The sequence below is a fragment of the Mastigoproctus giganteus genome, chromosome 5 (assembly GCF_048544385.1).
Source record: "Mastigoproctus giganteus isolate SK-2022 chromosome 5, ASM4854438v1, whole genome shotgun sequence".
In the NCBI taxonomy this organism is placed as follows: Eukaryota; Metazoa; Arthropoda; class Arachnida; order Uropygi; family Thelyphonidae; genus Mastigoproctus; species Mastigoproctus giganteus.
The window spans coordinates 114,780,239-114,797,681 of record NC_143579.1 but is presented as its reverse complement, the minus strand read 5'-3'; the positions used below and the strand labels follow the sequence as shown (position 1 = coordinate 114,797,681).

The following is a 17,443-nucleotide window of genomic DNA, read 5'->3' as shown; positions in this document are numbered from 1 at the left end:
GATTGATCCTAGCCGGGCCTTCCAGGACCTCCCGTCTTGTCGAAGCAGGGGCAAAAGTGGTGTATCAAAGCTGGGCCCCTCAACCACCAGGATCCCCCTTTCCGAATTTCCACGGGTCGCAGCGCATGGCAAACACGCCGGATTCCATTGATGTAAGCCTGGAACCTGGGCTGTGGGCGTTGGATCACAGTGATGCTAGTCTGCAAGTCCAGCAGCATCACTGGGAGGTCCCCTCACCACGTACAGGTGCCCACGTCGAGGGGCAATGCATGGCACCTTCAGATGGTAGAAAGATCCACAGTCAGGATGTTTTGCAGCACGATTCACATATTCATTACCTGGGATGCTGATTTGACCAGGGTTCCATCAGAAGGTGACCATCTGGTTGGATGTTTCATACCGATATAAATGACACTGAATGGGATAGTGGGGAGAAGCAACAGACTGAATGATGGCCACTGCACCATCAGAGCTTTCTTGAGATGCCGCTTACTTATATTATCTAGGGCAATTCTGCAGTATAGATACTGCATTCAATAGGAAGAGAGACACAGCTATTGAGAAGGAAGAAGAAATTTTTGCAGCACCTACAGCTTCATCTGTTTTAGAGCTATCAGTATAAATAAGCGTAGTTTCTCTGAATTTTCTAAGGTGTGGGCTTCGTGTATCTGCTGAAAGTTGTTGTTTGGCAGAGAGCCTTTTCCCCATCTCAGAAAGAAATTATAACACAGAGGTGAGAATTTAATCCAGGGATGTTCATGATGACCAATGTCTTTGAGGATATGCCGGAATTTAATGTTCCAAATGATCATGAACTCTTGCAATTGAAGACCCACAGGGTGGTTTTCATTAGGTTTATGGAGGTATAGTATTACCTACTGAGGTTCAAATAGAATTTGATAAGTATTCCCAGTTTGGATTAGATGGAATACTTTTGGTTTTTGCAGCATAGGTACATAGTAAGGATTTTCATCTGAGGCACAGTGGGGGATTAATTTTCCTCAATATAGAGGCTGTTGGACTCTGTTACTGATGGAAGCGGGCCATCCTAACCACCATTCATAGGTTCACTGTGAATGCAGGCAATGATCCAAAACAGGAATGCAAGTGACTCAACTGGGATCTCCCACAACTTTGGCAAGCGCAGTGGGATGATACAACCAAAGGAGCTGTGACAAAAAGATTCCTATCCAAAGTTAATATTACGTTCCCAAGGTAATATTAACCTCCAGTTCTCCTCAGGACTGCATATTGCTTTTCTCATGACAGGTACGGCTCCCTAAACTCCAAACTCATTAGCTTAGGCATTATTGAAGATCTGTCCAGCTCCTGCAGAACACCAGAGGACTGGGAGCATATACTCTACAGTCATCCCAATGACCATGACCCATGATCCATTTTAATCACAACTCTACATGTCTTACCACAGGGTTCCGAACATCAATTTGTAAAGATCAAATCTGCTACAGTGCCCACTCCAAAAATGGAGAGGGGCACTGTAGGGCACTACTCTTCAACAACTTGCTGATGTCCACGCTCCACTCATCAATGATGCACCAACTCTACATCACCATTGGCTCTGCATACATTGGATAGTACCCATTCTCAACAACTATTAATTGCACTGGTTGGAACTTACTCTTATGCAACCCGTGGACTTGGCACAGTCTATCTGATCTAGAAACCTATAATGATTCAACCTACTCAGACACTCACTATGGACTCTACTGGACAAATACCTACTCTGTGGACAACTTGGATGTGATCTGATTTAGAAACATGGAATGTCTCTGTCTCTCACTTTTATGACCACTCTACAGGATCTTCTTGTGGGCAACTTGGAAATGACACTGATGTGACCCTTTCTTCTCACCATGGAATTCCTTTACTTCATGACACCCTGTTCCTGTGCTTTTTCTATGGCTTTCCATCTCCTTTCTATCTCCTCTTTTTCATCCTCTTTGGGCAGCTGCTTTCACTGCTACCATCCTTTATTCCCCCTCTTTACCTCCCACCCTTTAACTCATTCCCCATATACCTCTTCACTTTTTTTTTTTTTTTTTTTTAACTTAGGTCTCCATCCAGGAAGCACAAGCAACCATGGTGAAGACCAGACAAAGTTTGATGGGCAGCCTGGCTTGCTTCCCATTGGTGGTGGTGGGCAACATAGGGCTTCCTTTGGGCCCTGTGACAAAGTAGCCAGAGATACACGAAAAAACAGAACATAACACTACTTTAACATAAATCAGACACTACATAGAAGTCCTCTTATAGTCCTTCAAAATATAACTCGGCAGCAGAAATCACCACATCATCAGCAGCAAAATGTTTTCCATAAAGAAAGGATTATCCCTTTGTAAAGACAATGGTCAGGCCATGCCTTCAGTACTGCGGGTCTGGAGGCTTCATTTTAGGATGTAGAGTTGCTTGAGTGTGTACAGGGAAGGGCAACAAAATGAGTGGGGGGAAAATAAAGGAATCCTCTTACCAAGAAAGGCTTAAGTTTTGCAAATTGCAGTGGCTGGAGACCAGGAACCTGTGGGGTGATCTGATTGAGGTGTATAAGGCCTTGAATGGGTTGAGTACATTGAATTCTGATGGGATTCTTCTGCTTGCTCAGATTACGAACCTGAGGTGGGCATAAATTTAAAATGAGGAAAGACAGTTATAGAATAGATGTGCGGAAATTTGCCTTTAGCCGGAAAGTGGTTAATTGCTGGAACAAACTTCCATCATCTGTTGTTGTGGAAGTTGACAGCTTAAATAAATTCAAGGAGGAACTTGACAAACGTTTAGAGGGAATGGATGTGTGGAATTTTTTTTTTTTTTTTTGCCTGATGCTACACAAGCTCATACACTTACATTCTTGCATTACATGCCTCCATTATTACTACTACTACTTCTTCAGGGCAGGAAAGTGGAAGAAATATGAGTGTGTAAGGTTGGGAGAATAAGCAAAATGTGGTAATATTTTAAACCCACGTTCATGGGCACCCCCACTGCAGCATGCAAGGAATGTGCAGAGGCACTATTGTGGAGCAGGTGCACACTTTTTTGACAGCTTTCCTCATCTCTATTCTTTTATATCAGCAAATAGCTTTATGAGAAGGTTGGAATAATACTTCACTGTCACAGTACAGCCCTTTTGAAGATAATCTGTTATTATTAAACTATGCTGAACCCAAAAAACCTGACAGCATCACTTTGCCTTTCTGGGGGGGGGGTATTCTGCATGCTTCCACTGTTTTGACATTTGTTTGGTTTCAGGATCATATTGATGGATCCAAGTTTAATCCATGGTAACTAGATGTGAAAACTTCACATGCCTTTCCTGACACATCAACATTTCATGTGCACAATGTGCCCTTTCCTTCTTCTGATAAGGGGTCAGATGTCTGGGAATCCATCCAGCAGACACTTTACTTATATGCAACTGTTGATGGATGATGTTCTCCACAGATCCTACACTAATTTGGAGCTCTGCACTAGCTCTCTGATGCCTAATATGGCAATCTTCCAGGATGAATGCCTCAATTTTTGCAGCACTCTCTTCTGTTGCAGTTGCTGGGCATTCTAGATTCCTTCATCATGCACAGAGGTTCTTCCACATTTGAATTGTTTATACCAATGTACAATAGCTCTATAACCTGGGCAGTCTTCTCCACAAACTGACCATTTCTTCATAGATTGGTTTGGGTGTTTCCCTTGCAAAAAGAGGGAACCAAATCACTGACCTGTATTGCACTTTATTTGTTGTGACATTCCACTTAATTCAGTGCTCCAAAGGGAGGGAAAAATTAATTGTATATTCGAATCCAAAATTTTTGTGGTTGCAAAAGGTATCAAACAAAAAAAAAAAAAAAAAGAAGGGTGAGGTGTCAAAGGCAAGTGTATCAACAACAAAGATAAAAGGGACCACTTTCAAGTTCTGTTCAGTTGAGCTTCAATGTCATAAAGGAACCAGCTTATTCGTTTTATGAAAAACATTTGTAGTTGTACATAAATCAAAAATGATCTAAAAGCATCCACTGAAGAATACAAAGAGAACTTCAAAAGCTGATCAGGCAATATGCAACCTAAAACTGATATAAATGCAATGATGTGTTCAATGATTTATTCTGTGTATTCCCTTTGATCAACAACAGATTTGTGTTTAAATATTTATGAAGAAAAGAGGTGGTTTGAAAGGAGTATAAAAAAAAATTGAGGAACATATGAGTAATGCTTAAAACCTTATCAAACCTTGACTAGCCACCTATGAGGAACATATGAGTAATGATTAAAACCTTATCAAACCTTGACTATCCACCAAAGGAAAGGAGGGGGGATAACTATCAGCCTGAGATGAGAGATCCCCAAAACTGATGCTATTACCCAAGCCTTTGAGTCAATCTGAGTTGTAAATACAGTAGAGCATCGAAAATCCAAACAATAATAATTTCAAATGTCAAAAATCTGAAAGAACCAGCATTTATTTTTTTAATGTTGGTGCCATAAAATAATTACAGTATGCACTGCTGGTTATTGTGATCACATTTTCAAATTGAATTTTGATTCTATTAAACGGCAATTCTAATAAGTGAAAATCGGAGGAATATTATCCATTTATAGACTATAAAAATAAAGATATAAAGCACAAATTGACATTTATATTACCTTATCAATTAACAAAATTAAATGATACGTGAAAATCGACAAACAAACTAGATGCTGAATTGACAAATGATCAACAAACTGAATGCTGTATAACACAACTGCTCTTGCTGAAAAGAGTGAGAGATCTGGCAGCAAAGAAACAAAGTTCGAAAATGGTGCAGCAAAAAATAAGTAATTATTTTCATTAAAGGCATTGTGTCATTGTGGTTGAAGATTCCATTTGATTCGTTACCTATGAATAAAAATACGTATTCTGGAGACTTAAAAAAAAAAAAGGTTTAGTAAGTAAAACTTACTAAACCTTGTTTTTTTTTTTTTTAAGTCACCAGAACAGTATTTTTTGATAGGTTTGAAAATTCAAACAAATTGCAAGTTAGAACTACTCCCATTTCCAATTAGCTCAGATTATCGATGCTCTACTATATATCAAAAATATGTCGTTGGCCTGTTTTCATGACCTCAAAAACAACCATACAAATGCAGCATATAATCAGAAATAAATAGCACATATAAAATAAGTATATTAATACCAGTTAGCACAGTTAAACATGATGTTAAAGCATCTAAAGCCTCCTTAAATGTGTATGTATTTAGGTACATACTGTTCAAGTTTGTTTGTTTGTTTCAAGGAAGTAATTCTACAAATACATGCCAACATATATCAACTGTGCTAACTGGTGTTAATAAATCTTAATATAGTTTGACAAAATAGTTTTTAAAATAGGAATAGGGGTGCAACATTGTTATCTCCAACCCCCCCCCCCCCCAAAAGTAAATATGGCATTTCCATCTAAAACTAAGAGGAGATATCAGGTAAAAGAAAGCTCAACATTATTTTGTAACAAATAAGAAATAAAAAAAAAGATTAACCTGACCTTAAAGGTTTCCATCCACTTAGGTTTATCTTCATGGTAATAGATTACACTTCTGTACTTATTCAAAGGCTCACATCCAGCTCCTAAACTAATCACCCCCTTTAAAATACAGAATTTTGGTAATCAGAATAAGGAATTAGCATAGAAAAATATTAATAAAAACAGTTATATATATATATATATATATTGAACTACCAAAACATTAGAGAATCAGACATTCCAATATAAAAGTAGAATCTAAATATCAAAACAAACACATTGATGTTGAACAAAAATGAGTAGGCCTCAGTGTTTTTGGTAATGTTTTATGGTATGAAAAGCAGGTGATATCAGAAAGTGCACAAAGTCAGCAGCTACCAATTAAAGAACCATGTTATCGATCATCAATCCGGTGGTAGTAGCAGGTCATATGACAAATGGCCGTTGAAAATAAGGTTCCTACTTTAATTGTTAGTTGATGATTAAATATCTGAAAATTTTTCTACAATTCTGAATATAGTCAAACCTTTTTATTGCAATATTTTCTGAAGAGATTTTTACAGTTTTTGTGCAAAAATTGCAAGTGAGAACCTGTCGGGTGACCAGCCACTGTCTTTGCAACTATCCGTTTTTTTCCTAGGAGAGTTGCATGGTACCAGACAAGAGATGACACTGTGTTTGTTTGCAGTGTCAATTAATTGATTTTCTTCTATGACTAGTTAATAACATCTATGGTTTTACCCTAGTTGTTTTGAAAGATCTATTATTGTTTTCACATAGTAAAGAACAAGGACACAGTCCCACATGAGTGGTTACTTTATAAGCTGGAACAGGTTGGAATCACAGGGAAAATCCTTAGATGGACAGCAGGATGGCTTCAGGAAAAGAGGCAGAAGGTTGTGATAAATAGTTATTCCTCAGATTGGGTTGTAAGATGTGGGGTTCTCCAAGGATCAGTATTAGAAGCACTGTTGTTTTTGATTTTCATAAATGATATTGATGAAGGAATAGAGGGCATGATGTCTAAATTTTTGATAAACATCCGGCCCTCTCCTTCTTGCATAACTCCTCATGTGTGTGAACGTAGATGAAAAATGCTGATTTAGTTCGGCAGCTATTTCAGAATGATCATGTACAGTCAAACCATTGATACCAAGAGGACCAATCTGATTCATCCCCTTCCTTTTAGAGTTTATATAATTAAAGAAGTCTCTGCTGTTTTTCTTTGCATTATGCGAAAGATTTCTCATAATCTGCCTTCGCTTGTCTAACCTCCTTTGTGACTTGATTACAGCTTATATACCATCGGCTTCTGTGTTGCCTGTTTTTCTTCTTTACCACGAGTCTCATTAGTTCTTCTGACATCCATTTGGGCCTAAACCTTGAAAAGCAATTTTTAGTTGGAACAAAAAGTCTAGTAGCTTCCAAGATTAATTCCTTGAATGCTTCCTATTTTGAATTTGCTGTTGGTAATATCATCAGTTGGTCCCACTGTATAGAATTTAAAAAATCTCTGAGACCACTGTAGTCACCTTTATGAAAGCAAAACCCTTCCCTTTATGCTTGAAGGTAGTTACATCTTTAAGTAAATCCCACATGAATACACTGTGATCACTGTCACCTAGTGGTTCCTTTATCTGTAAATTCTTAATGTTTGAATGATCATTGCTGATAATCTCAAGAGTGTTAATCCATCTGGTTGCCTCTCTAACATGCTGCTGTAGAAAACAATCATCCAATAAATCCTCAAAAGCCTTGCTAGTGTGTGAGTGACCAATCCACAAGTTCCAGTCAATATCTCGGATATAAAAATCCCGCATTATACGGTCACTCTGATTTACTGGCCCATTCTATTTCTCTGTATAATTGTTCATTGTACTCATCAGAGTCATTAGGCCTATAATAAACACCTACCCTCATTTTTGCTTCCCCAGTGCTTACGCTTTAGGCCTAAATGGATGTCAGAAGAACTGATAAGGCATATGGCAGAGAAGAAACATGCATGGGATACATACAAATTAACACATGACACAGAAGCCTATGATAGATACAAGTTGATCTGTAACCAAGTTACAAAGGAGGTTAGGCAGGCGAAGGCAGATTACGAGAAATCTTTGGCAAGGGATGCAAAGAAAAACAGTAAAGAGTTCTTTACTTATGTAAACTCTAGAAGGAAGGGGATGAATCAGATTGGTCCACTTGATATCGATGGGTCAACTGTTGATGATCCTGCTGAGGTAGCTAACAAACTAAATGAATATTTTGCATCGACATTCACACATGAGGAGTTATTTAGCGAGGGGAAAGCCAGAGGTGTATTCAACTCTAGCAGTAAGCTAGAGAATATTGTCATAACTGAGAGTAAAGTGGAGGAGAAATTGTTGAAGATAAACACAAGAAAGGCACCTGGGGTGGATAGGATCTATCCAGTTATATTAAAGGAGGCAGCAAAGGAAGTAAGCAAACCCTTAGCCATAATTATGAGAGCTTCCTTGGACTCAGGGGAGGTACCCACAGACTGGAGATGTGCAAATGTGACCCCAATTCACAAAGGAGGATCAAAGGCTGACACGAGTAATTATAGACCTGTGAGTTTAACTTCTGTTCCAGGAAAATTAATGGAGGCACTAGTTAAAGAAGCACTGCAGGATCATTTAGACAAGACTTCAGTTATAGCTCAGACACAGCATGATTTTGTTTAGGGGAAGTCTTGCCTGACCAATTTGATTGGATACTATGATGCAGTCACAAAGGAACTGGATGCAGGGAATAACTTTGATATTATATACTTGGATCTTAGAAAGGCTTTTGATACTATTGCACATGGAAGACTGCTGCACAAATTGGAGCAGTGTGACATTGGAGGCAAACTGCTGCTGTGGATAAAGGGGTGGCTGAGGGGGAGAAGACAGAGAGTGGTAATCAATGGACACTGCTCGTCGTGGACTAATGTTATTAGTGGAGTCCCTCAGGGCTCAGTGTTGAGTCCATTATTGTTTTCGGTATTCATAAATGATATTGATGATGGTATATCAAGCTTAATGTCGAAGTTTGCAGACGATAAAAAGGTAGGCAGGGTTGTCAAGGACACTACTGACACTATGCTGCTGCAACAGGATCTGGAAAGGTTGAGCAGATGGGCTGAGAGATGGCAAATGAAGTTTAACATTGACAAATGTAAAGTACTACACATGGGAAACAGCAACCCCAGAGCAACGTATCAACTCTGTGGTACTACACTGACAGTGGTAGAGAATGAAAGGGACCTGGGGGTGGTTGTGCAGGCAGATATGAAGTTCTCTGAGCAGTGCAGACGGGCTGCAAGAGTAGCTCATGGTGTATTGTCAATGATATATAGGAATTTTTCTAGCAGGGATAAGGAGGTGATTATTCCCTTGTATAAGGCAATGGTCAGGCCACACCTAGAGTACTGTATACAGGTCTGGAGGCCTCATTTCAAGAAGGATGTAGAGCTGCTGGAACAAGTACAGAGAAGGGCAACAAGATTAGTGAATGGAACAAAGGGGTGCTCTTACGAAGAAAGGCTTAAGTTTTGCAAATTACAGTGTCTGGAGACTAGGCACCAGCGAGGTGATCTTATAGAGGTGTATAAAGCCTTGAATGGTTTGGGCATGCTCAATGCTGATGGGATTCTTCCTCTCGCTCAGAATAATCACCTGAGAGGGCATAAATTCAAATTGAGGAAAGACAGATGTAGAATAGACGTGCGGAAATTTGCCTTTAGCCAGCAAGTGGTTAGTTGGTGGAACAGACTTCCATCCCTTGTCGTGGAAGTTGATAGCCTAAATAAGTTTAAGGCTCAGCTGGACAGGTATTTTGAACGAACAGAGGGGTGAAGTGGAAGTGGTTTTTTTTTTTTTTTTGGCTGATGCTGCATAAGCTTGCTTTCTTGCATCAAATGCCTCTACTAATGCTAATGTCACACCAAACTGATTCAACATTGCATTGTCCATCTATGTCAACTGGATGCACTTCCTTATATTTTATGTATTTTAGTATTAGCAATGGCCACATGGTTGCAAGAAAAACTATGGCTTATGTTGAACCAGCCAAAAAATAATGATAATAAAATAATAATAAGAAGAAAATTTAAAGAAATAAATAATTAATAAAAGAAAAGGAAATAGACAATCATTGTGTTTCCTTCCTCTCGTGGGTATCTATCCAGCTGACCTTTGATTTCCCCAAACTGTCAGCTCTACCCCCCCATGTAGGTACCTTATTCCAGTAATTTATAACTCGCTGGCCAAAATAAAACTTCCTGCAATCCAGTCTAAACATGTCCCACCATAACTTGAAATTATGGTCCCTTGTTCTAGAATCATTTATAACTGTGAAAATTTTGTCCTCATTCATTTTATTCATGCTTCTCAGAGCCTTAAACTCCTCAATCAAATCTCTTCTAAGGTGCCTGGTTTCAAAGCTCTGCAAACCACATATTCGAAGTCTTTCCTTATATGGATGCCCTTTTGCTGATCTCACCAGGAAACTAGTCTTTGGACCCTTTCAAAAAGCTCAATGTCTTTCTTTCTTTGGGTGTGGTCTCCATACTTGAACTAAGTATTCCAAGTGTGGTCTCACAACAGCCTTATATAATGGGATTAGGACATCCTTATTTCTACTTGCAAATGTTCGATAAAGCATTGATCAGACACCATGGGCTATCCTTGCAACCTGTCTACAATGCTCTGAGAATTTAGAGACTGTATCATAGGTGTTATGATACAGTCATGTCTGACTGTGTCATAACACCTAAGTCCCTTTCCTCCACAACCGTCTTTAGTTCAACTCCACCAAGAGTATAAGTTATTTTGGAGTTACTGTTCCCTAGGTGTAATACCTTACACTTTACTGGATTAAAGCATAGCTGCCATTTTTCTGACCATCCCTGAAATCTATCTAGGTCACTCTGAAGAAGTTGGCGGTGATCATTAACTACTCTACCAATCTTTATATCATCTGCAAATTTAGATATCACGCCCTCTATTCCTTCTTCAATGTCATTTATGAAAATCAAAAACAACAGTGCTCCTAATACTGATCCTTGGGGAACCCAAGGATCAGTATTAGGAGCACTGTTGTTTTTGTTATTCCTCAGATTGGGAATAGTTATTCCCAATCTGAGGAATAACTATTTATCATAGCCTTCTGCCTCTTTCCCTAACAGGGAGCTAAATAATTTTGTAATAACTGAGACAAAGTGGAGGAGATATTGCTGAAGTTAAACATAAGAAAGGCACCTGAGGTGGATGGGATCTATCCAGTTATATTAAAGGAGGCAGCAAAGGAAGTAAGTAAACCCTTAGCATAATTATGATAGCATCCTTGGACTCACAAAGGTGGACCAAAGGGTGACACAAGTAATTACAGAACTATTAGTTTGACTTCTGTTCCAGGGGAAAATAATGGAGTACTGGTTAAAGAAGCATTGCAGGATCATCTAGACATGACAGCAGTAATAATTCAGATACAGGATGGGTTTGTTAAGGGGGAAGTCTTGTCTGACCAATTTGACTGGATGCAAAAAATAATTTCGATATCATATACTTGGATTTCAGGAAAGCTTTTAATACTGTTATTGTAATAATGGAAGACTGCTATACAAATTGAAGCAGTATTGCATTAAGGGCAAGTCACTACAATGGATAAAGGAATGGTCAAGTGGGAGAAGACAGGAAGTGGTAATCAATGGTCACTGCTCTTTGTGGACTAATGTTATTAGTGGTGTCCCTCAGGGTTCGGTTTTGGGCACATTGTTGTTTTGTTTATTTATCAATGATATTGATGAAGGTATGTCAAGCTTAATGTCAACGTTTGCAGATGATAAAAAGGTTGGCAGGGTTGTTAATAACATTTTCTATGGAACCAGTGCACCTTGTGTGGTCTGTGTAGTCTAGCATTAAGCAGGGTAGCTGTGTTTTTTAAAGAAATTAAAAAAGAAATTTCTTTAATTTTTTTGACTTTCTTTATAAGTCAAAAAAATTAAAGACTTACTAAGTACTTAGCTAAATTTAAAAACACACCAACAAATGTGATTAGGACTATTAAAACTATTACTGAACACAGGGCCGTTTTAAGAACTCTCGGGCCCCCTGGCGAATTTCCAAATGTGGGCCCTATTGAGTTTAAATTTTGTTTTATTTATTTATTTTTTTTTTTTTGGGTCTCTTAGTCGCATTCCTAACCCTATGTATTAAAAGAGCTAATGGAAACTATGTTCCATCACCAAGCGAGAAGCTTTGCACGGAGCATAGCAGGCACTTAAAAATTATAATTATAAAATATAATTATAATTACATAATATTATATATATATATATATATATATATATATATATATATATATATAATTAATAATATATATAATATATAATTATATATATGTATATATATATATATATATATATTAATTTATAATCAGAAACAATAATCAAATTTTTAATTATTTTTCTAAATATTAATATTTTTGGCACTTTAAACTATTTAAAGAAAGCCAAAAACATTATTCGTATATCATTATGTTCCATGTTCGTGGTGCTTTCAACCACAACGTAACATGTGGGACAGAGGGTCTTTTAAAAAATTATTTAAGATAAAGAAGTAAGGCGTCTGCCTCGTGGGCCCATGCATTAAAACGGCCCAGACTGAACATAATTTAGTATGCTAATTAAGTAAAAAATTCATGGTCACGAATGAGCCAACCATATATTCTGTTATTCTTTTTTCCCCGTGTTGTATAAGTATGAATGAAAACAGTGACTGAAAATCTAGAAATTTATCTCAAGATTAACTAAGCTTTGGTTGAATTCTACTGATGCAACAGTAGTCATAGTGATGGTTAAGTTAGTCTTCAGGCTGAGATAACATAACCAAAACCTCTAATCCAACATAGTGCCTATCCGAATAATGGAGATGGATAAAAGATTTTTGTAATACGTTCCTTGCCAGGAAAACCTTGATAAGTGAAATAAAAACAACTGCACCAAATATTCTAAATGTGAAAATCTGTGCTTACAGAAATGGGACCAAGGCACAGATGTTGGTCACTGGTGTTTCATTTAGAAAAAAACTATCCCATAAAAAGCTGCTTCATATTTGGCTGCCTTACCAACTGGTTACTTCTTTTTCTTGAACATCATGAATGCTAAATAGACATGATCCTGATTAGTACAAACAACTATTCTGTGATGCAAACAAAAATTAAAAAGTAGCATTGCATAAATCCACATACACCATTGCTGCTGGGAAGAATATATCCATACGAACCAAGATCCCATTTATACATAAACTTAATCCACATGACTGATCAAGTTCATGTCTAAACTTGATTAGTGTTTTCAAGGCTTCTAGTCTTGATCAATGCATATACACAATTAAGCCTATTACTTTCAAGCTTAATTACTTTTGTCAAGCTTTATTCTGCGTTATGTTTTTCTATCTTTACTATCCAGGGATTATACTACTTTCCCCCTGCAAAACTTGGATTTAGGCTTGAACTTGGACTCTTTTGAAATCTAGTTTATCCACAAGTAAACCGAAAGTAACTAATATCATCTTCAACAAATAACATCATCAAGAAGGTGAATCCATTATTCATTAAAATTCCAAAGGCGGTATTGTAACTGGTTTGGGAACTATTTTTTTCCATCATCAAACAACAGCTAGCTTCATTTAGCAACTTTGTGTTGAGTGGTGAAAACATAGATGAGCAGTCAAAAGTGTGTGCAGGGAAATTTCTGATATAATATAATCCCTACTAATGCTAATGCTACTGATGGGCTGTGTTGGCCCAAGGCAGCATTACAGTAAAGAAGCAGAGTATTATTTCAATGCAGATATTGAAACAGTTTCAGAAAATAACAGTACTACTACTAATATAACTAACATTATTCCATATACATAGCTTGAGTGTTCATTTAGATGCAATATATTTATTCACCACCTGACAAAATGTCACTTGGAATTGTTAGAGTGAAATTTTTCACCTTCCTTCAATTTGATTACTGTAAATTAATTACTAAATTACCATACCCCTGGATACCTTTGAAACATTACTTCTTAATATCCTAGAGATTCAGAGAAATTAATTACATGCTATTTAAAAGTGTGTGTGTGTGTGTGTAATAAAGATTGCAAAATATCGACTCTAACAGAGTGATAAAAATTGGGGATAACTAGTTGTTATTCCAAAGAAATCTGTTATTCGCTGTTATTCCAAAGAAAGAGAGATGTAGAATAGATGTGCAGAAATTTGCCTTTAGCCAGCGGGTGGTTAATCGCTGGAACAAACTTCCATCTGTCGTTGTGGAAGATGATAGGTTGAATAAATTTAAGGAGGAACCGGACAAACATTTAGAGGGAATGGTTGCGTGAATTTTTTTTTTTTTTTTTTTTTCCTTTTGGCTGATGCTGCATAAGCTCATACGCTTGCTTTCTTGCATCACACGCCACTCTAACTACTATTAGTACTACGTGCCGACTGAGTGTCTTAGGCATGAATCTGTCTCCTTAACACCCAATGAGAAGCGGGTATTCTATAAACATTTTGCGGGAATTTCGGACATAAAAGCAGGCGCTTGGAGTACCCAAAGGAAGAGAAGAAGTAGGGAGGAGAGGCACGAGTTCCGGCAAGTTGGATCCAGTGGGCCTGTACCATCAAAAAGTAGTTGCCAACAAAGAAAGGCAATGCCCAAGAGTTCAACTGGCAGAAAATTGAGAGTCGCCTGCTGATTGAGATAGTGTCCACCATAGGCTTGGTAAGTAGAATTGTATTTTATAAGAATAAGAGCCAGTGTCTACGAGAGCAATAATGAAATAGATAAAATGGTTTCTTCCTAGTAAATTCTAGTATTTGTATGTTAATTTTAAATGCTTAAATGTTACTATGATATGTTTGTATAGTCAAAACAACATCATCTTTGGGGTCCTCTAAACATGAGAGATGCTACAGTTCATCTCTTATAAGTAGTGGTGGGTTTTTTTGAATGTGTGAGAGTTGCCTTGGGAATCACTCAGCATTGCATAAGCTAACAGCTGGCCAATAATGTCCAAAGCTCATGTCACTTGACTGGAACTCCAAAGGCAAGTGTCACATGTGCATATAAAGTCACCATTCTGACTTTGTATGAACAGTAATATGTTTCACTGTGTGCATTGCTGCTGTATTTTTTAAAGTATTTATTAATAATGCAAATATAAGTTTCACTGTTTACTAACCCCCCCCTCTACCTACCCATGGGTCGAATCATAATATACTGTTAAATACAGTGTCTTTGGATAATATTCTTCATTTATTAATTAAAATTATTACGTTTTAAAGGTAATAATAATAATAATGGGAGTGATAATCTCGTATCACTCCCATAAATACCATCCACCACTGGATGTCGAAGCTAAACAGGTGAACCTCCATAGCTGGATGAAGATGAGAAGCCACCCTCATCTTCATCCAGCTAAAATACAATACTAAGGACTCCAGAGTGACAGATGACATGTGCTGATGATGCCTTGCTCCAGAAACAATCCAATACATCAATGGAATCAATGTTTTTCACCCAGATGCAATACAATCATATGCATGATCAGGTTGCCAGGATAATACATCAAAAGCTAGGAACAGCAATATCACAGACTCGGGCTTGAATCTGAAAAAAAAAAAAAAAACAATAATAAATCACGGAGGACAGAAAAAAAAAAAAAATCACATTGCTCCACTGTTGGACCTACCCCGCCCCAGGGTCAAAGTGACAGCTGAGGCAGAAAGTGGCACCATCGGTGTCACTCCCATAACTACTACACCCCATTGGATGTCAAAGCTAAATAGGTCCACCTCCATAGCTGGATGAAGATGAATTGCAGAAATATTCGGGTTTTAGGCAGAGGGATCGGCTCGAAAAGCTAGACACAGTCTTCCACAGACAACAGTGGAGCAAGTGGCACTGTCTCCTGTATGGCTACCACACTGAAGGGCAAGACCATCCAGCCCAACCAACTGGAAGCGCTTCCTGTGCAACTGTGCTAGTGACTGCTCAGGAGGAAAGAAGAAGCCAATGCATGAAGTGGAGCATTGATAGGTTCATCATGAAAGTATACTATGAAGTAGCGAAGCTAGAGACAGACATGGCAATGTACAGGACGAAACTACCACCAAGTGGTTGGAACGGTTCCCGACTGTTCAGGTCACCGAACAGTGAATAGCAGACCAGAGAGAGACATTGTCAAGAAAGAACCTGAAAGCTCCTGCAATCTTGGAAAAAATCAAGCAGGATGTGAATGACCAACTACAAACAACAATGAATATGGACACAACAGAACCAGAACTGGAGGAGAAACAGCAAGAATAAGAACTACAATTCAGAGCAACTGAAGTGAAAACAGACAAGATCGCAATCCAGAAGAGAAAAAGAGTGGAAGAAACCCTAGCAGAATACGAGGGAATGGACCCCACAAAGACCCACACCATACTGAAGAAGAAGAAGAGACCCAGCAGAATCCTGTGGAAAGTTACAGACTACCTCGATAAGCAAATAATACCAGACTATCTTAACAATGACGAATAAACACTAGACACTGTATGCAAACACAAAGACAAGGAACCACCAGACTGGGAAAGAAGGCTACAGCAGAAGACAGAAGAGATACGAGTGAAGACACCCAACTGACCCAATACCCACGGGCTAACAGAAGTAAGAAGCTGATCAGAAAAGTGACGAAACAAGCACGACACCCACAACAAACACAAGGCCTATAATAAGAGGATCAAAGAACACCCTGAATACCTCAGGTGGGAACTCCTGGCACAAAGCAAGAGACGTCGCCATCGCAAAGGAAAACAGACAACAGGACATTTGATGAAAACCAGAGAGCATTCTACAGGAAAATCAGACAAGAGGAGAAGGAAGGCAACAAACCTCCTTACTAGACAGTACTCGAGGAGTTCTGGAAAAACCTGTGGAGCAGTGAAGTTGGCCATAACAGCAGTGCTCCCTGACTACTACTACTACTGAACAGATCTAGAAAGGAAAAAAAACCAAGAATGTACAAGAGATGACAGAATGGGAGATTCGGGAGGAAGATGTACAACAGCTGATCAGGAAGTCCCACAACTGGTGAACCTCAGAAATAGGTAACATTTACAACTACTGGTACAAGGAATTCAATTGTATGCACAGGCACATAGTGGAGCAGTTCACCCAGATAACAATGCACCCTGACACAATCCCAGAGTCTCTGACTCAAGGAATCACCTACCAGAAGGCTAAGGACAAAGACATCACAAATCCAGCAAAGTATGAACCAATCAACAGTATCTCAAAAATGTACAAGATCCTGACCAGCTGCATAACTGAGAAGATATATGACTACTTGGAAAACCAGACCATCATGGTCGAGCAGCAGAAGAGATGTAAGCAGATGAGCAGAGGGTGCCCAGAGCAATTGACCACCGATGCTGCAGTTATGGAGCAAGCCTACAAAAAGCACTGCAACCTGTACATGGTCTACATTAACTACTACAAGGACTTCAACTCCGTTCCCCATAGCTGGTCGACAGAGACACTAAAGATCTACAATGTCATTACGACACTGACACTTCCTAGAAGCAACCATGGCAAAATGGAGGACCACCACCAACAAGGTCAAGACCATCACAACCAAACTGATACCAATCAGAATCGGAATTTTCCAGGGAAATGCTCAGAACCCACTATGGTTTTGTCTAGGACTCAACCCCACTGTCCACCATTCTCCTTTTAGGGTATTCCCAACAAGTATGGGAATACCCTAAAAGGAGGGAGGAACAACTTGTACACCCTCTCTCTCTCTCAACTGGTATACATAGATGACATCAAACTCTATGCTCCAACCAAGGATCAACTCCAATAGCTATTCCATATCAGCGAAGAGTTCAGCACT

General features: G+C 38.6%; 1 protein-coding gene across 1 annotated transcript in view; it reads right to left on the bottom strand.

Moving 5' to 3' along the window:
• Positions 1 to 17,443, bottom strand: part of mbc (dedicator of cytokinesis protein myoblast city) — a 966,604-nt gene that overhangs the window by 642,469 nt on the left and 306,692 nt on the right. Inside the window, exon 15 of the mRNA XM_090373417.1 lies at positions 5,532 to 5,630. Within this exon, the coding sequence (XP_090229543.1) occupies positions 5,532 to 5,630 (99 nt within the window). The remainder of the gene's footprint in view (positions 1 to 5,531; positions 5,631 to 17,443) is intronic.